This window comes from Camponotus vicinus, unplaced genomic scaffold (genome assembly GCF_025532165.1).
Source record: "Camponotus vicinus isolate PSW18456_S1 unplaced genomic scaffold, iyCamVici1.0 SCAF_13, whole genome shotgun sequence".
Lineage (NCBI taxonomy): Eukaryota > Metazoa > Arthropoda > Insecta > Hymenoptera > Formicidae > Camponotus > Camponotus vicinus.
In genome coordinates this window covers 11,790,770-11,817,175 of record NW_028141949.1, presented here as the reverse complement: position 1 = coordinate 11,817,175, position 26,406 = coordinate 11,790,770, and the positions used below count along the sequence as shown (strand labels likewise).

Genomic DNA, 26,406 nt, shown 5'->3' with positions numbered 1-26,406 from the left:
GTATGTCTAGCGGAATTATATACCATCGAATTTGATACCTATATATCACAATAATACATGATAAATTAATAACTTGAGAAAAATTAGAACTTATTAAGTTTAAGCATACATATAATTACATATACATATATATATATATATATATATATATATATATATATATATATATATATATACTAGGAAAACGAATTGGGACGGCTTCAGGCTAGACTTGAAGAATAGACTAATTACCGTTCCGACTAGATTCCATACCAGGGATAACCTGGAAACTGCCGCGGCCTGCTTAAGCAACCCTATCTCGGATGCCTTTGAGGCAAACTGCCCCCTGAAACTTATACGGTCCCAGACCAAAGTCCCCTGGTGGAACAAAGAGCTGTCAAAGCTCAGATCCGAGACCAGGAGACTCTTTAACAGGGCAAGAAACTCTGGCTTGTCTTTGCACTGGGAAGCTTTTAGGAACGCACAACGCAGGTATAGCAAGGAAATAGTCAGAAGTAAACGCAGCAGCTGGAGAGAGTTCTGCGCAAGCATCGAGAGCGCTCCAGAGGCCTCCAGACTAAACAGAATAATCAGCTCTGACAATCGCACCCAGTTGGGATGTCTCAAGCGTCCCGACACAGGCTACACAGTCAACCTCACTGAATCCATCGAGCACCTTATGGAGACTCATTTTCCAGGTTTTCGAATGGTTGACAATCTTCCTACCGCCCGTGTGACACCCAGGGAAGTTTTTAAACCCAGGGATTGGTCACTAGCGGCGAAGATAGTCCATCCCAAAGGTGTTGAATGGGCTGTTAAAACCTTCAAGCCCTATAAATCACCTAGACCAGACGGGATTTATCCCTGCTTACAAGAGGGTTTTAGCCTTTTGATAGGCCCCCTAGTTAAAGTGCTTAGGGCTAGCGTAGCCCTTAGACACGTGCCCCTTGTCTGGAGTGACACCAGAGTCACTTTTATACCTAAACCAGGCAGAAACGGCCATATCTTGGCCAAAGATTTCAGACCCATTAGCCTTACCTCCTTTGTTTTGAAAACACTGGAGAGACTGATAGACAGCCATATTAGGACATATCCCCTTACTACCCGATCGCTGGCACTTTCTCAATACACCTATAGGGCGGGCAGATCCACGGATACTGCCCTTCATCACCTTGTGAGCAAGATTGAGACACAGCTGGCGACTGGAGGGTATGCCCTAGGATTATTTCTGGATATTGAGGGGGCATTTGATACTACCTCATATACAGCGATCAAAGAGGCCATGCACAGGCATCACATCCCCGAAACTCTGATCGACTGAATGCAAAGCATGCTATCGGACAGAGTTCTGACTGTTGACTATGGAGATAAAACTTTGAGTGGTCTCCCGGCCAGAGGTTGCCCGCAGGGCGGCGTTCTCTCTCCGCTCTTGTGGTGCCTGGTGGTAGACGAACTTCTGGTCAAATTACAAGAAGCGGGCCTTCTCGTTTGTGGCTATGCGGATGACGTGGCTGCAATCATGAGAGGCAGCTTTCTCTCAACTCTTAAGGAGCTCATGGATAAAGCACTTAAGATTACTCAAAGTTGGTGTCAAGCCAAAGGTCTCACGGTTAATCCGTCCAAGACCGAGGCCATGATTTTTACCAGAAAATACAAGCCCGAACCTATAGGGCCTTTGAGGCTCTGGGGCAAAGAGCTACCATACACTTCTTCAGTGAAGTACCTGGGGATACATCTTGATCCCAAACTAAGCTGGAAATTTCATCTTGAAGTCAAACGTAAGAAATTTTACACCTCCATGTGGGCATGTAGAAGGGCTGTAGGTAAAACGTGGGGCATTAAACCCAATATTGCCCTCTGGATCTATAAAGCCATTCTACTGCCCCGTCTCACATATGCTGCGGTGGTCTGGTGGCCCAGGGTGGAGAAAGTGGGGGCCAGGAACCTACTCAGAAGCCTACAGGGTTGCGATGGGGGCCATGAAAACCACCCTTACAGAGGCGCTTGAGATTGCACTCTGTCTTTCACCTCTGGACCGCTTTATTATCAGCACAGCCAAACTTTCTGCCTACAGACTAAGGTGTCAGGGTGAGTGGAGAAGACGGCATCTTGGTCATGCCAGGCTATCGTTCCTCCATGAACATCCATTCTCTCTGCTGCAGGATAGAATACCTAGGAAATCCCAGGTCTCTAAGTTCTTCAAAACCCAGATACCTTCTAGGGAAGATTGGAGTAAACCAGAACGAATCTGCCGGCCAAACTGGGACATCTGGTACACAGATGGCTCGGGGGCGGAAGGACGATTTGGAGCTGGAGTCTACGGCTCAAGGATTAACCACAGGGAATCTTACTCCCTAGGGGAGCTGGCCACGGTTTTCCAAGTTGAGGTTCTAGCAATCCTTGAGTGCGCAAACATCTTAACCTTAGTTAAAGCCACCAATAGAAATATACTCATCTGCTCCGATAGTAGGGCAGCCATTAACGCTCTAGCCAAGACCACCACTGAGTCCTCGGTGGTTTGGGACTGTATGCTAGTGCTCAACAGACTAGGCGAATCCAATAGGATCACCTTAGCCTGGGTTCCCGGTCATCAGGGAATTCATGGCAATGAAGTGGCGAACGGCCTGGCAAAGTTAGGCACCCTCGAGGTCCCGGCTAGACAAGTCGTCGGCGTCCCCTTCACCATAGGTAAAAGACTCATCAAAGAGACTCATCTCTGAAACGAGAACATCTGGTTTCGTGGGGCCAGGTTCAGGGCTGTCGTCAAGCCAAGTTATTGCTGAACCGACCCCTTCCTAAAAGGACGGATGAACTCCTAACTATGAGCAGAAAGAAGTTCAATATCTCCATTGGCCTGCTCACGGGCCATGGAGGGCTCTCAGGGCCCACTTATTCAATCTTGGCCTGGTCGAGCGGAAAGACTGCCGGCTATGCGGCGAAGAAAAAGAGGACAGCATTCTGTGCTACTGCCCCGCACTTGCTCTTAGGAGATACACACTCTGGGGTCACATGTTCGTTGAACCCAGTGCATTACAAAACGTGAGGGTGGGCGATCTACATAACCTTCTTGTAAGGGCCAAATTGGATCGCCACTTATAACCTCAGACAACCACGGGGTTACAGAAGATCTTTTAGATCTAGGTGACATCAGGGACTGATCTAGCCCCACCATTTCTTATTACTACTACTACTACTACTACTACTACTACTACTATATATATATATATATATATATACAGGGTGTCAGGGAAATTTTTGCCCACACGAAGTAAGGAGATAGATTGGCTCAAATTAAGAAGGAAGGACTTGTACTGTTTTGTGATATTCGCAATAATTATCGAAAAATTAAATAAAGAATATCGGCCAATCTGCGTGAATAGAAGCGCGGCGACGAGAGTCGTCCCACTGTAATCTTATATTATATATATATATATATATATATATATATACAGGGTATACTACATATATACTACATACATACAGATGTATACTACATATATATATATATATATATGGGGCATTCTTTCTCAACGAGAGACCCCCCGCCCCCAAAGTTGGTTTTGACGTAAAGAGTTCTAATATGGCTTAAAATTGAGGTAATTATATCTACTTTTAAATGCAAAGTGGCAAAATAAAAAATTCAAGATGGCTGATCCAATATGGCGGACAATGTACATAAAATTGCTTAAATTCGCTTGAAACTCGTTACTCGGGGGTTTTTGGTGTCGCTGAACACGAATCTGACATTAGATTTTTAAAATTCAAAATGGCGGATCCAATATGGTGGACGACTTTTTAAAATTATATCGAATTCACATGAAAATTGTTACACGGGAGTTTTAAGGTGATTGAATAGAAATGTAACATAAGATATTCAAAATTGAAACAAAGGCGGATCCAACACAATGTTCCTAAAGCATAATAAATAGCAAGACAAGTTTTCAGTCCAATAAGCAAAGGCAAAGCAATATCAAAGTTCAGGCAGTGAAGGCAAGACTAGTTAATGTTCTAACTAATAAAAGTAAGACACGTTGCTGGAACAAAAAGCAAAGTAATGACTAGTTAAGGGCTCAACCAGTAAAGGCAAGACAATTCCATAATCCAACCAGTAAAGGTAAGACTGAAGTTCAATCCTGTAAAAGTAAGAGTAGTCGGTTGTCCAACTAGAGAAGGCAAGATGATGATTAACTCTAAAGCACAAGTCAAAATGACAATAACTATTTTAATATCAAAGTTAATAGGTCAGAACATTTCCAGTTGGAGCATTGGAATATCTTTTTATTAGCATTTGTTTATTGTCCTGAACAAGGAAGCAATGATTTTTTAATATTTCCGGGACTGGTGGAGCTTCGCTGAATCTTTTTTTGAGGAACCTTTCCACTTTCTCATGCATTTTGCGACTGTAGTATAATACTTTTATACTTGTGAAATGGTTCTGACTCCATTTGACAAGTTTTTCAACTGATAAAATGGCTTCAGCCGGCTTAAGGAAAGGACTATTTCTTGCAGCTTCTCGTTTGAACAACGCTCCAATACCATCTGACGCTCCTTTTCCGTGCGCAGTCGCATGAACATGCCATTCAGCTCTAACTCCAAAGTCTTCTTCATGATGAATCAAGTTTTTCATCTGGAATTTGTTTTTGAAGTGTTGCTTGGCCCCATCGCTAAAATAAATAATTTTCCTTACGTTCAGGTTCTCCTTTAAATAGGGTATTAACATTTTTTGCATGGTGTAAACTGCGGCAGTATCATGACGTGTACTTTCTGATAAAAATACGAGGCTCTTGTGTTTAATTGTGGAATCTTCTTTGAAATAACACACAACAGGAAAGACTGTGCATTGTGTGTTATTAAACTGGAATGCTTGAGATGCATCTTGAGCAATGTACTTGTTCTCAGAAAAATCCATAACAACTAGTACTTCATCATCATCTAAATTGCCTTTTTTAACATTAAAGAATTGCGACTGCTGTTTCGCTAAGAATGAGTGAGGTTTCAAAAGTAGAAACTTATTACTCAATTCTTCTATAAATTCTGCTGTGGGGATGATTTGAGTTTGCAATGTTGATCTGTCTGTGCCAGCCCATGCACTAAATTGTACGTGATGAATATTCTTCTCCTCTAATAATTGCAATATGTATTGAGAAAAGTCTGCAATGCTTGGGCACTCATCACATTCACCAAGAAAGCAATTCTCACTCGGATTTTCGCAAGTGATTTGTTGTAAAAAATCCTTATAACTTTTAATTGGATTTTCAGAATTTTCAGTTAGCTTTTCAATATTAATCGCATCCAATAACAACTTACAATTGTGATGAATAATACAGACACAGACGGAATGGGTTCCACTGCCACCAGCAAGGATACATTCTTTTGGACGAAGTTGTGCAAATTTGCTAAAACTTACGGGAAAGTCTTCGTTACTTTCTTTGTATAAACAAAAGAGACTCTTCAAATCTAAAAGTAAAAGACGTTTCTGCATCAATGAACGCCCTTCCTCATTCTTTACAGAGACAACATCTTTCTTGCCAGGCATTATCCTACTATTTTCGTCACTAGTATAAAAGTTCACTATATTTTCTACAGTAGATTTAGATAATGCTTTGCCAGCCTTCGTTGTAGTCTCTGCCAAAACGCCATTTGCATCTCTAAGGTCTTTAGCTTTCTTTGCAAATGACCAACTGTAGCCAAATTCTTCTGAAATCTTTTTGGCACTCTATGTTTTCGGAAGTACGGTGAGAATACGTAATCTCAACGGATCATTATTTGGCAAGGTGGAAAATTTTTCTTTTAAATCACTCATCATATCTTCTAATTCAATTTCCCTTTCTGAACGAGAAATATCACTACTCACCTCCATTTCATTTAATTGAGGTTCTAACGCTTCAGAGTCTCCTCTATGAATTACAGGCTCATTTTTTTTGCGTCTGCATTCCCAACAAATTTTAACGGAATCAGGAAGATCAGGAAATTTTCGTTTCATACTGGCAGATATCTTTCTCAAATCCTTACCTTTGTGATTCAAAACATAAAAAGCTTCGTAAGGATTGCAACATCTGTCGCCATGCAGGTTGCTCTCACTTGCCATACTGATTACCAAACTCGTAGTCAAATAAAGCAAAATGTTGAAACACAAATGTTAACAAATAGTGCTTTTTAAAATAATCAAAACAAATAAAGGAAAAATCAAAACTCAAGCCAAAAAAACAAAAATGTTGAAACACAATTTTTAACAAATCATACTTTTTACATTAATGAAAACAAATCAATTTAATAATCAAAAATTAAAACTCAAGAAAAAAACCAAAATGATTAATCACAATTTTTAACAAATCGTGCTTTTTGAAATATAACAATAAATACAATCTGCAAAGAAAATTATTAAATTATCTCAATGTCAAAGCATATAATGTTTGTAAAACGAATCAATTTCATTTGTTTTTACAAACATATGAAAAATAAACGGAAAAGAAAAAATACTAGTACTACATTCAGAAACTTATTACCACATTGCATGCGGGAAACATACTTTTACGTTTTTTGCAGTCTGTCACTGGAGCGCGGGTCACGTAAAAGTACGTGATTCACGAAAAAACGCCCGCTGCACGCGTAAGTCCGCGGCGAAATATACCCGCATGCAATGTGTTAAAAACTACATTTGACGCCTTGGATCGTAGAACTCGCCCGACGTTCGAACAGCGGAAAATAAAAAGTTTAGAAAGTAGTCGTTTAATTATTTTTTGTTATCAATAATAGTAGGTCGGTAACTGCACTCTTATCGGTTCACGGACAAAAAGTGTCGAGGGAAGTTTAGAGTTGAACAAACTTCCAATGAGACTTTTGTTCTTTAATATTCAAAGAAGTTTTCTGGAAAATTTCAAATAGATTGGTTGTAAATTGGCTAAAATATCGTTTATTTAATAAAGCGTGCGGCGCCGTCAACAACTGCTCAGCGTGAACTAAACCGCATGGATTTCCTCCTCGGCACTTCTACTTACTCAGATTTAATTTAAAAAAATTTTTTTTTTTAATTTAATTAGCTGATTATTAAACAAATCTCGTTAATGATATATTAAATATTCACAATTTTCATGTGAATTCGATATAATTTTAAAAAATCGTCCACCATATTGGATCCGCCATTTTGAATTTTAAAAATCTAATGTCAGATTCGTGTTCAGCGACACCAAAAACCCCCGAGTAACGAGTTTCAAGCGAATTTAAGCAATTTTATGTACATTGTCCGCCATATTGGATCAGCCATCTTGAATTTTTTATTTTGCCACTTTGCATTTAAAAGTAGATATAATTACCTCAATTTTAAGCCACATTAGAACTCTTTACGTCAAAACCAACTTTGGGGGCGGGGGGTCTCTCGTTGAGAAAGAATGCCCCATATATATGTATATATATATATATATATATATATATATATATATATATATATATATACATCTTATACTATATATATATATATACACAGGGTGTCCGATTCCTGAGTGACCAAACGAAAAGTAGTGGTAGATTGGATCAAATTGAGAAGAAAAGTTCTCTACTATTTTGCAAAATTCGCAATAATTATTAAGAAATAAGCAAAAATGTTTCGGCGTATGAGAAGCGGTAGATCGCTCGCAGTGTCCGATTAATGAGTGATCAAACGAAAAGTGGTGGTAGATTGGGTCAAACTGGAAAGACATGTCCTCTACCATTTTGCAAAATTCGCAATAATGATTAAGATATAGGCAAAAATGTCTCAGCGCATGAGAAGCGATTTGTCTACCGCTTCTTATACTCTGAGACATTTTTGCCTATAACTTAATAATTATTGCAAATTTTGCAATATGGTAGCGGAATTTTCTTTTCAGTTTGACCCAATCTATCACCACTTTTCGTTTGATCACTTAATAATCACACACTACAAGCGGTTTACCGCTTCTCATGTACCGATACATTTTTGCTTATTTTTTAATTATTGCGAATTTTGCAAAATGGTAGAGGACTTTTCTTCTCAGTTTGACCCAATCTACCACTACTTTTCGTTTGGTCACTCAGGAATCGGACACCCTGTATATACAGGGTGACCCATTTTAACTTAGGCAGCCAAATAACTCGAAAAATAAGCAAGATAGAGAAAAATGTTTTAGACAAAAGTTGTATGGTTTCGAGGGGGCCATAAGATGGTATCATTGGTTTGACCTTGAAGAGTCATTTGAAGGTCACGTGAAGGTCACTTCAATTTTTTTAAATGGAATACCCTATATATTTTTGTACATTCTTGTAGCTTATTTCGAGAGCTTTCCAAAACACTATAATTAAGTACCTTTCCGTTAAGTACTTTAAGAGTTATGATGCTTGAAGTAATTTCTTAATTTTACATAAACCGTAAAATATCTTGTAAAATATTCATTTTTCGATTATCTTACCTTAATACTTTTATGTACAAAATAATGAGAGGAATCAATTGGTGTAAAGAAAACACATAGTTGTTTTTAAGAAAAAATATGGAATTGTTAATTGCAAATTACATATTTTTTCTTCGAAACAACTATGTGTTTTCTTTACACCAATTGATTCCTCTCATTATTTTGTACATAAAACTATTAAGGTAAGGTAATCGAAAAATGAATATTTTACAAGATATTTTACGGTTTATGTAAAATTAAGAAATTATTTCAAGCCTCATAACTCAAAAAGTACTTAACGAAAATGTACTTAATTATAGTGTTTTGGAAAGCTCTCGAGATGAGCTACAAGAATGTACAAAAATATATAGGATGTTCCATTTAAAAAAATTGAAGTGACCTTCACGTGACCTTCAAATGACTCTTCAAGGTCAAACCAATGATACCATCTTATGGCCCCCTCGAAACCATACAACTTTTGTCTAAAACATTTTTCTCTATCTTGCTTATTTTTCGAATTATTTGGCTGCCTAAGTTAAAATGGGTCACCCTGTATACAAATATATATACAGAGTGTAACTGAAAAAGCGCCCACGGAACAAATAGCGTTATTCCTGATTAAAAATTGAGTCGAAAAGTCCTGAACCATTTCTTTCTATAATGCTTAATAAAGTGGTAATTATTGAGTAAAGTTGCGCCAATAAGCACCGACTTTTAGCCTCCTTGTCGAAATTTTTTTTAATGAAACGCTTTTGACGGAAGAAATATGATTTTTAATGCAAAATAAAGTTTTTCACATTATTACAACGCATAAGAATATTGCACGATAGCGTCGTAACATAGCGCCGTAGCGGCGGAGCGCTCGCACACACTACCAGGCGCGCGGCTCACTTTAGACGTGCGCCCGTCTAAAGGTCGGTGCTTATTGGCGCAACTTTACTCAATAATTACCGCTTTATTAAGCATTATAGAAAAAAATGGTTTAGGACTTTTCGACTCGATTTTTAATCAGAAATAACGCTATTTGCTCCGTGGGCGCTTTTTCAGTTACACCCTGTATATATTTGTATTTATTTATTGTACGTATTATATTTTCATTTACATTATTAAATTTGTAAAAATATATGACCATATATTATAAATTACAATATTCTTACGCAGCTGTATATATATAGTTATAGTGATCCGTAATTTCTTGTCCAACTAAGTTTGCTAAAAACATATATAAAAGACAGATAAATCCAACTATGAAGGACATTGAAAGTTCGTCAGCATTACATGTTGATGATACAATCTGAAAAATCTAATATATAATCAAAATATTAATGTCAAAATTTCTAAAATCCAATTTACAACACGGGAAAAAAAATTTATATCTAATTATATACAAGGTGGCCCATTTTAATCCATCCAGTCGAATATCTCGAAAACCAAGCCCGGGAGAGAAAAATGTTTCAGACAAAAGATGTTTGGTTTCGAGGGGGCCATAAGATGGTACCATTGCTTTGACCTTGAAGAGTCATTTGAAGGTCACGTGAAGATCACTTCAATTTTTTTAAATGGAACATTCTATATATTTTTGCAGATTCTTGTAGCTTATCTCGAGAGCTTTCCAAAACACTATAATTAAGTACCTTTTCGTTAAGTACTTTTTAAATTATGAGGCTTGAAATAATTTCTTAATTTTACATAAACCGTAAAATATCTAATAAAATATTCATTTTTCGAATATCTTACCTTAATACTTTTATGTACAAAATAATGAGAGGAATCAATTGGTGTAAAGAAAAAACATAGTTGTTTTTAAGAGAAAATATGGAATTGTTAATTGCAAATTACATATTTTTTCTTCAACGAAAAGGTACTTAATTATAGTGTTTTGGAAAGCTCTCGAGATAAGCTACAAGAATCTGCAAAATATATAGAGTGTTCCATTTAAAAAAATTGAGGTGACCTTCACGTGACCTTCAAATGACTCTTCAAGGTCAAACCAATGGTACCATCTTATGGCCCCCTCGAAACCAAACAACTTTTGTCTGAAACATTTTTCTCTCCCGGGCTTGGTTTTCGAGATATTCGACTGGATGGATTAAAATGGGCCACCCTGTATAATATAATTATGTATGGATTTTGACTTGATCTTATCATGATCATATTTATATATATATATATATATATATATATATATATATATATATATATATATATACAGGGTGTCAGGAAATTTTTCGCAGTCCCGAAGTGTGAAGGTAGATTGGCTCAAATTAAGAAGGTCCTATACTATTTTGCGATATTTGCAATAATTAACGAAAAATTAATTAAAGAAGATCGACCAATGCGCGTAGCTAGAAGTGCGTGGCGGTGAAGGCGGTCTCACTGTAACATAATGGCGGCGCGCGGTCATATGTATGCATGTATATATATATATATATATATATATATATATATATATATATACAGGATGTCCGATAATTTTTCACAAACCTAAAGTCCGAAAGTAGATTGGCTCAAATTAAGAAAGAAAGTCCTCTACTGTTTTGAAATCTTCGCAATAATTAGTGAGAAATTAATTAAAGAAGATCAGCCAATCTGCATGAGTAGAAGCGCGCGGCGAAGCAGTGGGCGGGGCTTACTCACCAACGCAACGCTGAAGCGCCGCGCGCCGCCGTCATGTTTTGGAAAGCGCCTCATCCGCCGCTTCGCCGCGCGCTTAATATCAAATTACAGTGAGACGGTTTTTTTCGCCGCGCGCTTAGACTCGCACGGATTAGCCGATCTTTTTTAATTAATATCTCGAAATTTTATGTGGTGGTTTTAAAAATGGTATATGACATTTTAGTTCGATTTAACGAAATCTATTTAAGATTTTTTTTGGCAGAAGATTGCACAGACGCTCTGTATATATGCTATATATACAGGGTGTAACTGAAAAAGTGCCCACGAAGCAAATAGCGTTATGCCTGATTAAAAATCGAGTCGAAAAGTTCTGAACTATTTTTTTCTATAATGCTTAATAAAGTGGTAATTATTGAGTAAAGTTGCGCCAATAAGCACCGACCTTTAGACGGGCGCACGTCTAAAGTGAGCCGCGCGCCTGGTAGTGTGCGTGAGTGCTCCGCCGCTACGGCGCTATGTCATGCTGCTATTGTGCAATATTCTTATGCGTCGTAATAATGCGAAAAACTTTATTTTGCATTAAAAATCATATTTCTTCCGTTAAAAGCGTTTCCTTAAAGAAAATTTCGACAAGGAGGCTAAAGGTCGGTGCTTATTGGCGCAACTTTTTTCAATAATTACCGCTTTATTAAGCATTATAGAAAAGAATGGTTCAGGACTTTTCGACTCGATTTTTAATCAGGAATAACGCTGTTTGCTCCGTGGACACTTTTTCAGTTACACTCTGTATTCTACATAATTTTTATTTACGATACATAAATCAAATTTAAAAAGTAGATAATCTTTCTTTAATTACAATTTTCATTACATTATTCTAAAATGTCTAGAAATTATTACATATATTAATATATATTTAAAAAATTATATGTTTTATACGTATTATACGTGAATGTTAAAATCTTCAAATTCTCATTCTCAAATTAATAAAAAAGCTTGTAAAAAAATGCAGAATATTTGTGGCATTATTTTATATTAACAAATCTTGATACATCATGTCAATTAATCATAACAATTAATAATAACGTAAATTCTCTAATTGAGTGAATTCTCTATTTGTTTTTCGGTAAATTTATTTATACTTACTCTCTCTCTATTTCTTTCTCTATGCGTGCGTGCGTGCATGCATGCGTACAAGCGTGAGCGTGCGTGCGTGCGTGTGTGTGTGTATGTGTGTGTAGTATTATAACATATTTGAAACCACAAAAATAATGAGAATTAATGGTAAAAATGCGCAAGTATATAATATCAATCAATAAGAAGTGAGAGAGAGAGAGAGAGATTTATTAGATAATGTAATAAATATATTTATATTTAAATAACAAAACTCACTCGAAAAATATTTAAGCTTAAATTCATCACTCCAAATATTATTAAAAACATGAATGATATCTCAAATTTAGATATTAGATATATGCAAAACCTTTAAATAAAATAAAATGTTATTACGATGTATATATTTTATACATGTATTATAAAATAATTACTAACTCTATGGCCTTTCGATGAATATCTACAGCACTTTTTATGCTCTTATGAATCAAATTCTTATTCTGCAAGATAATATCTTGCGATGTTTGAATCTTTATTGCGTTCTCGATACGATAACTGTAAATATTAATATAATTATTATAATTATTAATTAAAATAATTTATCTATGTATACAGGATGTCCCATTTTAATCGATCACCCCGAATAACTTTTTTAATTTTGATTGTAGAAAAAAACGTTTCAGACAAAAGTTATATGGTTTCAAGGGGGGACATGAGACGGTGCCATTAGTTTGACCTTGAAGAGTCAGCTTGAAAGTCACGTGAAGGTCACCTTCAACTTTTTAAATGGGACACCCTATATGCTTGAAATAATTTCTTAATTTTACTTAAACTGTAAAATATCTTGTAAAATATTCATTTTTCGATTATCTTACCTTAATACTTTTATGTACAATATAATGAGAAGAATCAATTGGTGTAAAGAAAACACATAGTTATTTTTAAGAAAAAATATGTAATTGTTAATTGCAAATTACATTTTTTTTTCGAAACAATTATATGTTTTCTTTACACCAATTGATTCCTCTCATTATTTTGTACATAAAAGTATTAAGGTAAGATAATCGAAAAATGAATATTTTACAAGATATTTTACAGTTTAAGTAAAATTAAGAAATTATTTCGAGCCTCATAACTCGGAAAGTACTTAATGAAAACTAACTTAATTATAGTGTTTTGGAAAGCTCTCGAGATGAGCTATAAGAATATGCAAAAGCATATAGGGTGTCCTGTTTAAAAAGTTAGAGGTGACCTTCACGTGACTTTCAACTGACTCTTTAAGGTCAAACTAATGGCACCGTCTTATGTCCCCCTTGAAACCATATAACTTTTGTCTGAAACGTTTTTTTTTACAACCAAAATTAAAAAAGTTATTCGGGGTGATCGATTAAAATGGGACACCCTGTATAGCGATACCCATACAGCCCAGAATATTGCAGCAATATTATTAATATTGTTGTAACATTGCAGCAACATTGCAATATTGTCGCAATATTACTGCAATGTTTTGTGCTGTATGGGTATAGAGTTTAAATAATAATATCGAAGTTGAATAATCATAATTTTGACAAGTTAGTACTACAATAGTCAAATATAGTTAATAAAAGAATATAGCATTCAAAATATTATACAAATAGAAAACTAAAAATTTTTAGAATAAAAACAGAATTTTACTTTTTTACCTTTATCGTGCTCTGATCTTACTATTAATTAAAATTCTTTCTCAAAGTAGAATAAAAAATTAATTTTTTGTAAAAAGAAATTTTAATGTTTTATAACTCCTTACATGTATAAATAATATAAAAATTTCATATTTTTAACGGATAGATTATTTAAGCTTTGTATATATTTATAACATGTATTTTGCAGAGTAAATCTTTAAATTCGTATAAAACGAGAAAACAGAATTTCTTTATTTCAAATTTTTTTAATCATTTTAATGTTTATCGTCTTACCTAGCTATTGCAAACATTCCGCACATATATTGGAAATATGCGATGAGCATTGTTCCTGTCGCTACCAATACAATAAATCCTAGAGAAATAGCTGTATTTATATGTAATAGCAGATAATAGAAGTATTTTTCTTCATCAATGAAATATTCAGTCAAAATATGCAATTGACGTGGTCGAGATTTGTTTACGGATGAAATAATTTGCAGGATGTCCGGCCATATTTGAGCGCTCGTGATAACGAACACACTGCAAACAATAAATACTAAATATTGTTATTTGCAAATCATCATAAAATTTCTAATTTTCTTCTAATTAAAATTTTAAATCACTATTAATGGTTATTTTTTCTATACGATTTATATACTAATTTAATGCTTTACAAAAATTGTTCTGTGATGAAATTTCTAACAATTTTATTAAAAATAAAAATCGAAAAAAATTGGAAAATACTATGTTACTTGTCAATGTAGCCGTATAATATTTTGCGTTTCTTCCGTATCTTTCTATGATGGCAATTTCATTACTATCTTTTAAATCGTTGAAGATACGTTGAAGCTGTTCCATTACACCTTTCACCTGTTTCAATGAATCATCATTTATATTAGTAAACACGAAAATAGGTTAGATTCCCATATCTTTTACACCATAATGTAAAAGTAAATTCCAATAGTATTTTTTCGCGGAGAATATAGGAAAAATAGTTAAAAAATTCTACGATCAATAGTTATTATTAATAAACAATATTAATGCTAATATATGATAAATGAATATAAAGGGTGTTCATCCTATCATCTGCCAAAAAAACCATAAGTAGATCTCGTTAAATCGGACTAAAAAGTCATATATCATTTTGACAACATCCCGAATTCATTTATATATTCATATATTCATTCATATATTCAATCATCTATGATAATTATATGAATGAATGTGTAATTTTGTGACACTATATATAGACTATATACGTTTTCGTTTGACATTGTTTATCTTTCTTATGGCGTTTTCGAATGATCGGGTCAAACCCGACCATTCGAAAACGCTATTATATTGAAATCAGATGGAACAATGATTGACTTCTATGTTGTTGATATTTTTATGACTTGAAGATAGATGTTGTTCAGGCATATACTTTTCAAGACGAGCCAAATTTTAAATTATAAATCAGAATAGGTTTGAGTTAGGTTATCTTCCGGAAATGGAGCCCCTCCGTAGAAGGGCAAACCCATTGTACATCACGCATATATTTTGTAAGGCGAAACAAATCATTCTTAACAGGGATCAAGATTATACATATACAGGGTGATGAAAAACTAAGTGCCATTTTGTGTGATAAAAGAAGGGACGAATACAAGCATTTTAAGTATAGGAACCATGGGTCGGCGACGTTTCTCATTACGGCGTGACGGGCGTTTAATTGAATCGTTACAACGTCTGCGATGCAATGATTTTATTCCGTCAATTTGATATGTTTACAATAAATGTTCAAAGTTACGACCGCCAACGTTCCAACAAAAGTCACAGTGACGGAGCAATGACTGCCGCGTTCTTTGGAATATTTCAGACTGGAATATTTGACACATGCCAAGTTGTAACTTTGAACATTTATTGTAAACATATCAAATTGACGGAATAAAATCATTGCATCGCAGACGTTGTAACGATTCAATTAAACGCCCGTCACGCCATAATGAGAAACGTCGCCGACCCATGGTTCCTATACTTAAAATGCTTGTATTCGTCCCTTCTTTCATTACACAAATTTATGGCACTTAATTTTTCATCACCCTGTATAGAATGAATTTTATTAGTGATATCTATTGTTTATTAATAATATTTATTGATCGTTTAAGTTTTAAAATATTTTTCCAATATTCTCTGCTAAAAATACTATTGGAATTTATTTTTACATTATGGCGCCAAAATTATGGATATTATACTCGAAAATATTGATGGATGTGAAATGCTATATATAAGGAGCATTTATATTCAAACAAATGTAAATAGATAATCAACTTACAGTTTCACTATTAATGCAAAACGAATGATATTTTATTGTTATGCAAATGAAACCAAATGCAAAAGATAAAACTTTGATGACGAAATTTGCGGAACATTTTGAAGTTAGGAATGTTGTAAACTGTAACAAAATAAATTTTTATGAAGAAATTGTAAATTTTTACGGAAAATTTTCTTTATTAATACAAAGTAATTCTACATTTTTCATAACGTTCTATTTATATATAACGAATAATTATATTATATAATTATAATATAACTTTGGTATATATACTGAATGGGGACCCAGCTCCAATGACCTTGACCTTGACATATGTTGTCAAGGTCACTGCCTTGAGTGACATTCGAAACGTTTTAGCCGTTGCTTGTCATTTATTAAAAAGTTATTAACAAAATAAGTGCTATAGATATAATGTATGCCAACGTGAAATGTACATGCGTGGATGCAGTGGGCTCCACTTCCGGAAGATATAACCTAATCCAAACCTATTTCTGACTTAAATTAAAATTTGGTTTAAATCAGAATAGGTTTGGGTTATGTTATATCTTCCTCTTGTGGGGCTCACGTTTCACGATAGGATAGTAAAGGCTTTCTACTTGCTAGTTAGGCGGCGGAACATTCGGATTCTTAATATAGGAGACACGCCAACCTGTGTCCGACCACAGGGATCGTCAATTGTGGACGTGACCTGGTCGTTTGCGGATCTAATGCCTTTTATTAGAAATTGGCATGTAATAGAGGAATCAGAATCCTTCTCAGATCATTGTTACATATCGTTTACATTGGATACGGGTCGGTGCCGACCACCACCGACTAAGATTAAAGCGCGCAGATGGATATGAAGAAATTTAATAAAGATCTCTTCCTGACAGCCCTGTCGTAGCGCGAGAAAGATTTAGACGATATGGACCATCTGAACTTGAACCAGATAGTTGCTAAGCTTAATAGGATTATGAAGGAAGCTTGTGATACTGCTGCGCCAAGAATAGGTCCTGTGAAACCACGGAGGCAGGCTTATTGGTGGGATGACAACGTCGCCGAATTACGCCATAACTGCATTCGATCGCGCAGGGATTGGCAGAGGGCTAAGAGAAGGAAACGCCTCAGGATCTAATTGATGAACTTGGTGAGCACTACAAGTTAAAAACGAAAGAGCTGCGCATAGAAATCAGTAAATTAAAATCTGCGGCGTGGCAAGAGTTAATAAATTCAATCAACCAAAAGGTCCGTGGGGACTGTCGTATAAAATAGTCCTCAAAAAGTTGAAATTGGCCGCGTCTGCGCTATCAATGTCATTAGATCCGGTGGTCTTACACGAACTACTAAACTCTTTATTCCCTAGGAGTAGTGTTCGCGATCCCGTCACTAACTCGGGGAATTTTATTTGGAGCGGCTTATCCAACCTAGTAAAATATTCAAAGTCCAAAAAGAGATCAACAATATCATTTAAGGCTCTAGGACCTGATGATTTTAAGGCAGTCGTCTGGAAACAGGTTTTGGACGGGAATTCTCGAAGTAATAAGGTGCATTTACAACAGGTGCCTAATGGAAGGCGAATTCCCTAGAGAATGGAAGCGAGCGAATCTGGTTTTGACATGGACGTAAGAAATACTGGACAGAGCATATAGTACTCTTTTAGACGAGGGGAGTGAAGCCTGAGGGTAAGGGCCATCACACACGAAATTGCATAGCTGCATATGCATAACATAAGACCATAATATGGACCAAGCATCGAGTATTATGTTATGTAAGTCAATATGGCGACTTAATATTCGATGCTGATTGGTCCATATGGTCTTATGCTATACATATGCAGCTATGCAATTTCGTGTGTGAGGGTCCTAAAGGTGGAAGCACATAAAATTATAGGAGCCATAAGCAGAATGCAGAAGTCATAGCGCATGCGCTATGATTCTGAATTCTGCCTATGGCTTTCGGATTTTCAATCTATATAAAAATACATAATGCATAGCCACGGGCATAACTCACTGTAGCCGGTTCTAAAACGTATCGCATTATCAAAAAGAAATAATTAAGGACGAATATTACATATTATATTTATTAACACATAAGTATTATCACTATTTAATTATCCATCTAATAAAAATACAAACTGACAATGATCGTATATAACGCGATACGTTTTAGAACCGACTACAGTGAGTTTTGCCCGTGGCTATGCATTATGTATTTTTATGTAGATTGGAAATCCAAAAGCCATAGGCAGAATTCAGAATCATAGCGCATGCGCTATGACTTCTGCATTCTGCTTATGGCTCCTGTAATTTTATGTGCTTTCACCTTTAAAGGGTTTGTTGTCGCAGCCATCTTAAATGTCTCAGATTTAGCGTCTATTTTCACGTCGCACGGACGTGAACTGACAAGGGGAGGGCCAGATCTTCAGGACACCGATTTTTTTTAAACTTCACACACATGTAGAGGACCCTTAGGACAATCTACTGTGCAAGCAGTAAGGCGCACCTCTCAAGCTTTTTCGAGAAAATCGAGAAAGAAGTTTTACGAGATGACTATATACCGTTATTTTGCGATGGTTAGCACGAGTCGCCGGTAGCGCAGTGGTAGCGGTACGAGCTCGTAATCCCGTGGTCACTGGTTCGAGTCCCGCTCGGGCGATTTTTTTTTCTTTTTTTTAATCCACATTTTCTTTCAATATTCTGTAATATCTGATAGTAGTTTTATATTAAATGAGTTCTGCTCGGGCGAATTTTTTTTTATTAATTTTTTTTAATCCACATTTTCTTTCAATATTTTGTAATATCTAACAGTAGTTTATATTGAATGATGGAAAATACAATGTAGTTTTTTTATTTTTGCAGCTGTTTTTATTTTATTCAAAAATCAAAATTACCTCTTATACACATATAATGATAAAATACTGTGCTTACATTAATGCTTATATTACTTATGCTTATATTCATCGCCGGAAGTGCTTGGAATAATACATTTCTTTGGATGATATTCGTTATACAAACAAATGAAACATAAATTGCAGCGGCATACGCTGCATCTAATAAATGCAGCCTTCTCACACGCATACTGCGCTACCGGCGACTCGTGCTAACCGTAGCAAAATAACGGTATATAATCATCTCGTAAAACTTCTTTCTCGATTTTCTCGAAAAAGCTTGAGAGGTGCGCCTTACTGCTTGCACAGTAGATTGTCTTAAGGATCCTCTACATGTGTGTGAAGTTTAAAAAAAATCAGTGTCCTAAAGGTCTGGCCCTCCCCTTGTGAGTAAAATATGAAAGATTCCGTGAAATCATCTATCATCTAAAATCGCTGTATTATTCCGAATCATTTCCGAATATATTCGTAAAAAAATAACGCGTGTGATTAATAATAACGCAAGTGAGTGTTGTTAATAACAATGCCGGATTGTTGGGCAAAAGGCTGTAAAAGTCGAAATAATAATAATCGGAAGAATAAAGCTCAATTGCAATGGGAACAATCTTATAACTGTCAGAGGTTTCTTTGTATTGAAGAGCAGAGCGCGGTTTATTGTCGAAAAACTTTATTATGTACTTTATAAAAACACAATTACATGTGGTAGAAACGCGTGCCGCTCACTTCGGCCATCTTAGCGCGCGCTGTGACAACAACGAAAGAAGGGCAGCGCCATCCCATGAGCACGCTTGCAATTAAGGCATGAACCATCGATAAATCCTTTGTATCAATGTGCATTGATTTCTGCTCCATTTCTCACAATAACAAAAAAATTACATTTCATAAGTGCTTTATTGCAATCAAATTACATAGTTATAACTGTTTTATATGTTATAATTGTTAATTTTTAATACTAATTGTATAATTATAGAATACCTAAGAACCTAAAAGAACGAAAAAAATGACTGAAAAACATGGGTTTAAATACCGATATACCAGAAAACGCAAAATTGTGCTCGCTGCATTTTGAAGAAAGTGCTTTTGACAGGAGAGATAATTATTATATTAGAATCTGGCCTGGTGTCATCCCATTTGTATATAAAATATAAAAGATTAATCTAAATTATAAATATAAGGTTAAATATGTAATATTTAAGAAAATACGTATTTTTTACAGGGCAATGCAAATATAAGTAGCAGCTCCTAAAAAAAACAGAAACTACTAAACACAAGAAATCAAGAAAATATTGACCCCAAGACATGTGAAAAAATACTTGATGTAGAACAAAGTATGTTTATAAGACTCAATAATAAGAATAGATTTTTATAAAAATAATAACATAACAGAAAATAATTTAAATAATAATTCTTTACAGAAATTATAGAAGATAATTTTGATTTTTCTAGAATAGTGATGGATAGTACCATTAGTATTCCTAGCACTTCTAAAAGTAATTATTCTTTCTTATTAAAATAATTAACCTATCTTTTTGAGTCTTGGAACAAATAATTGTAGATATTTAATTAATTTCATTAAATTATTGTATATTCTTATATAGCGATTGATATAGATCAACTAAGCACACCACACAAAACTAAACATCAGGAAACGATTGTTTCACCACGTTTGTCGGAAAATACATCAAGGAAATAAATACTTAAAACTGCATTGATTGATGTAAGAAAAAATTTTATCAAGAAGATGAGATCTTTGCGGCAAAAATACAGAAGATCCACGAAGTGTATTGCAAATTTGAAAGATGTATTGACATCTTTGAAGAAGAAAAATCTTCTTGATTCGCAACAGTTGGATATTTTAAATAATATAGGTACATTCAATAAACAATTGTTACTGCATCAAAATAATAAAATTAAGAAAACATTAATGCGTAAACAATACGAACCCAAGTTAAGAACGTTTGCTCTAACTTTACATTTTTACTCGCTACGAGCGTACGCGTTTATTAGAAAGAAATTTGATACATGTTTGCCTCATCCTAAAACAATTTGTAAGTGGTACATATCGGTGAGCCGGGTTTTAATGCGGAAGCATTAAAGTCAATCAAACAACGCGCCGAACTAATTAATTATCTCTTTTCGGTGTTCTTATATTCGACGAAATGGCCATAAGATGACATGTCGAATATGATGGTAAAATATTTATAGGATATGTCGATTTAGGACCTGATATTGATTGTGGTGAACGTTATAGCTAAATAAGCATTAGTGTTTTTAGTAAATGTAATAAATCAGTTCTTGAAAATTCCCATAGGATATTTTTTGACAGATTGAATGCCGAACAGAAATCTAATTTAGTTATTGAAGCATTAAAACCTTTGCATGAGCATCATATAAATATAATAGCACTAACTTTTGATGGAGTTCTCGTTAATTTAACAATGTGCAATATTTTAAGATACAATTTAATGTCTACTACATCTTCTCAGACTTATTTCTTTTATCCAACAACACAACAGAAAGTAGTAGTATTTCTTGATCCATGCCACGTTCTTAAATTATTACGTAATTATTTTGGAGATCATAAATCAATAATTGACGACTAGGGTAATATCATCCGATGGGAATATTTCATGAAGCTTCATGAAATCCAAATAAATGAAGAATTACATTTAGCTAATAAGTTAAGAACATAGCATGTAAATTATCAAACACAGAAAATGAAAGTAAAACTTGCAGCGCAAATTTTCAGTGCCTCCGTAGCTGATGCAATAGATTTTTATAAAAATGATTTAAAATATTCCGAATTTATAGATTCAACACCAATAACACGATTCGTACGATTAATAAATGATCTTTTTGATATCTTTAATTCGATAAACATGAAACAAAGAGGATTTAAACAACCATTACATAAAAATAATAGCTCTATTATTATTAACAAATTAAATGAAGGTTATAATTATCTTTGTTGTGTTTGTTAGTTTTTTTATAATGTCTAAGACCGTTGGGCCTTATTATTATGTCCTTAATACACGAACAGTCTGAAGTAATTATTGCAAATTCAGGCACGTCGTTTGTTGCTTCTCCGACGATTCGTCTTTCGGTCGTCCCTTATGACATCTTTCTTACTGTAGTGTCGTGTGCACAGCCGTGTCGTGTGCACCGTTGCGCCGTGCCGTGTGCACCGTCGCCTCTGCGCGTTGTCGTGCGAGCAGTCGCTCTTGGTCGCGCAGTTTGTCAATCAGTAGCATAGTGCTTAACGCCTGTCAAAGGGCGCAATATACCCAACATTCCTCCTCTGCTTAAGAATGCTGTTTTCGGTAGGGGCGAGTTCCTCCCACCGCCTTGTAATCTGGTCGAATTCGATGTGAAAGACGTTCAGAACGACGAGCAGATACTTCTGGGGGTTGTGTACGACGAGCAGACGATTCTGAGGGTTGTGTGGTTCCGTTGTTGAGAGGTTCTGCCTTTTCTCTTTCTCCTAGCGAAGTGTGAAGTACTGGATCTGGTTGAATCCGTGCTGATTCTTTTCCTGAAGGTAGTAGATCTTCGCTAATCGTATTGGATTTCTTTTCCTGTCTCTTTGGACGATTCCATATTTGATTGAAATGTCTGGTAATGAATCCTCCTTCAATGCTGACGTGAGCGAGTGCTTTTCCTATCAGCTTAACAATTTTTCCAGGAATACGCTGCCCATTGGAGAGTTGAACTAGTACTGATTGTCCTGTAGTAAATGAATGTGACCTTGCGCCGTGATGAGCGTCAAATTGTTGTTTCATTTGCTTCTGCCGAGAAGTAAGAATTAGATCAGGTTTTTCGGTTGCAGTAAAAATATCTAATGGAATTCTAAGCTTACGTCCAAAGAATATTTCTGCCGGAGACTTATGATCCGGTACCGCATCACTGGGTGTGTAGTTGTATGCGTAAACAAATTTGTTTAATTCCGTTTCTAACTGTGAACTTTGATTTGTGTCTATAGAACTTTTCAATGTTCTTACAGTCTCTCGGCTTGACCATTTGATTGTGGGTGCCCAGGTGAGGTACGCAGGTATAGGATTCTAAATTCGGCGCACATTGCGCGAATTCCATTGAAGTGAATTGAGTATCATTATCTAAAACTAGTATTTCAGGAGGTCCATATCTAAAGAGTCTTCGCAGATATCGACATGTTGCTGCTGATGTTATTGCTGAGAACCGTCCTGCTTCTACGAATTTGGAATATCTATCGACAATGACGAGTACCCATTGTCCTTGTATCGGGTCTGCGAAATCAATGTGAAGACGTGACCATGATTTCTTTGGATTTGGCCATGGGTGCAATGGTTCTTTTACTGGGTTGCTTGCTGTTCGCGAGCGGATCCGACAGTGCGATGATAGGAACGGAAGGTCTTTAAGCGAAAAAAGTGCGCCTCGTTCACACAAAAGACTGACGTTTATTGGAGTCAAAATTAAAAGACAAGTGTTTAGTGCAGTAATTTCGATTAGCGAAACAGCGGTGTAACAAAGTGAGCGCGGTTTTCGCGAGCGGTATCGCGAGCGGTGTAGCGAAACAAGAGCGAGATAAATGCGTTTTCCGAAGTCGTAAGCGGTCGTATAATGCGGTTAGTCAGCGGTTTAATACAGAGATTGCGAAAGTCCAAGAGAATAAGCGGTCGTTATAAGCAGTTTTACTATGCGGAGCGGTTTTACTAAAGCGGTTTGACGAAAAGTGCGAGACTTCGGCTTGCTCGCGTGCGGTGCCCGTTATAAGGCGAGCGGAATTTTGGGCCCGTTGCGACGTGGCCCAATAAATTTTGTACGTTAGCGGTGACCTCATGGCGCCGCGTACAATTGGCCGCCGATGAGGTCTGACGTTGACAATTCTTTAATTGTCATGCGCGCAACTTTTTCCATCAGCTGATTGGCAATCAGCTGATCGTGACGTATGGGTGCGCATGCCCATACGCTACGCTGATTTTGTCGACGGTTGACAATGTTATTGAGAATGTTTACGACACGCGTTTCTTATGAGTTGAAAAAAATTAGAGATAACTCGTATGGTCGAGTTTTTATGACAAATTGAAAATTCGAGACGTTTCTCGACGCCCGTTAATTTCGAACTCTTGAATTTACAGTATAGAAAAATGCGAATTTTTACCTATGCATAATTCTGATTCGAGACGATATTTCGGTTTTCGAACACTTGCTGTGCGATCGCAATGATTACATTCTTTTACGTATCTCTCGATGTCATCATGCATCGCCGGCCAATAGAAATAACGTCGAGCAAGCTGTATCATCCGGCGAATACCTGGATGTGCAATGTGTAGTTGCTTCAGTACAGTAGATTGTAGACGTTTAGGAATTATTAGTTTCTCATCTAGAACTAACGTATTATCAACTATGGCTAAGTAATCGCGACGACGATAATATGGCATTAACTCTTATCAGTTACATCCGATTTGAGCCATCCGTTTTGTAGACGATCTATAACCTCAGCGAGAATTCCATCGCTGAATGTCGCACGTTGGAGCTCTTGTCGAGCCATAAGAACTGACTGATTCGTTGATAATCTATTGTAGCTCTGTATCTATTTCCTGTAGCGCAGCTACAACTTCTTCGAGGTCGGCGTTTATTACGTCTTGTTTTGTATCCTGTATTAATCTTGAAAGAGCGTCCGCTTGACCAAATTTTTCGGAGTTGACATATTCTATGTCGAAGTCGTACCCAATTAGTCGAAGAGCCCATCGTTTCAATCGATTTGCTGTGCGTGTATCTAGACCTTTTGTATTCGACGTTTTAAACAGGGCTAGAAGTGGACGATGGTCCGTTTGTAGCACGAAGTGACGGTCATATACGAATTTTCGAAAACGTTCAACTGCAGTGACTAATGCTTAAGCTGCTTTTTCAATTTGGCTGTAATTCTGTTGAGCCTTTGTCAATGCTTTTAACATGTGGAAGACTGCTTTTATCTGACCATCTGGAGCGCGTTGTAACAGGACGCCACCAATTTCGAACTAGCGTCTGCTGCAACGATCAGAGTTTGTCTGGGATCGTAATGAGCTAATAGAAGTGGTCCAGTAAGAATATTTTTAATATCCTCAAAACGTTTTCTTCATTTTTGTTGTCCATACGAAAGGTACATCTTTCTTGATCAAAGCTTCGAATAGTGCTTTGAGTCGATGCAAATTTGGTAAAAATTTCCCGTAGTAATTTATCAGACCTAAAAACGAGCGTATCTCTTTTGCATTCGTCGGAGCTCGCATTGTTTGAGTAGGTCGAAGACGTGCTGGGTCGGGCTCAATACCTTTAGCTGAAACAATAAATCCAAGGTATTTAACTGTTGAGGTATGAAATTTACATTTTTCCTTTTGGAGTCGAAAACTCCATTCTTGCAAGCGGTTTAGCATGGCGTGTAAATGCGTATCATGCTCTGTGCGTTCTTGGCCATAAATCAGAATATCATCAAGATAGACGAGTATGCCTGGAATACCCGTAAGCGCCTGTTCCGGCGTACGTTGGAAAATTGCAGGAGCTGGTTTTAATCCAAAAACCAACCGATTGTAAGCGAATAAACCTCGATGAGTATTTATTATAGCTACTTTCTTACTTTCCTTATCCAGTCTTAGATGGAAATAAGCATCAGATAAATCTAGTTGTGAGAAGATAGAACTTCCTCGAAGTTTTGCCATAAGTTCCTCTATATCTGGGATGGATAATCCTTCGCGTCAAGTGCGTCATTTAATCCTGTTGAGTAGTCTGCACAAATGCGTATTTTCCCATTTGCTTTGCGTGCAACTACTATGGGAGCAGCCCATTCCGAAAAGTCGACTGGCGTTAAAATTCCATTCTTAACGAGTCTATCCAGTTCTTCATTGACTGGTTCTTCTAATGCAAGTGCGATTGGACGTCGTGGAATGTATTTCGGTTTCGCATCTGATTTAAGTCGCAGATGAACTGTCATCTTGGTGCATTCACCTGTCGAATTGCTAAAAAGTTGTAACGGTGCACCAATGCACCGTTCCTAAACTGCAAATAAATATACACATAAGACTAACCGCCTATTTGATTTCACCCATGAATGTTCTTCATCCCGCTCATTCATACGCTCGCTGGCTGTCTTACTCGCTCGCACACACACTCTCTCGCTTGCTCACATTACCTGGCGCATGCTGTCTCTTTCGCTCGCTCGCTCGACTATCATTGTCCTCTTCGCACTCGTGTATCTTACCCGAGCAGCATTTCTGGAAAGGGAATCCCGGCCGGGTATTATAAGCCGGCCCGGCCGGCACACCGGTACCAGATCGTCCTGTGATCCTACCGAACGCTCCGACCAGATCTCCAGAAACCGAGGTGTCTCTCGGACTCGCTTCCAGTCCGGATCGAGGTGTTTCTCGATTCAATCGGGTGTTTCCGGCTTCCCGTCCGGGTCGAGGTGTCTCTCGATGTACCGGGTGTCTCCAGTTATCGCTACCAGTCCGA

The 26,406-nt window shown here is 36.4% G+C and overlaps 1 protein-coding gene and 1 pseudogene across 1 annotated transcript in view; one reads left to right on the top strand and one right to left on the bottom strand.

Moving 5' to 3' along the window:
* The window catches only part of LOC145963778 (uncharacterized), a 53,993-nt gene that overhangs the window by 13,111 nt on the left and 14,476 nt on the right, over window positions 1-26,406 (bottom strand). The window contains exons 2-4 of the mRNA XM_083086010.1: window positions 16,080-16,199; window positions 14,521-14,638; window positions 14,063-14,324 (exon numbers count right to left, since the gene is read on the bottom strand). Of these exons, the coding sequence (XP_082942136.1) occupies window positions 14,063-14,324; window positions 14,521-14,638; window positions 16,080-16,199 (500 nt within the window). The remainder of the gene's footprint in view (window positions 1-14,062; window positions 14,325-14,520; window positions 14,639-16,079; window positions 16,200-26,406) is intronic.
* On the top strand, window positions 19,391-21,481 carry LOC145963659 (uncharacterized; annotated as a pseudogene).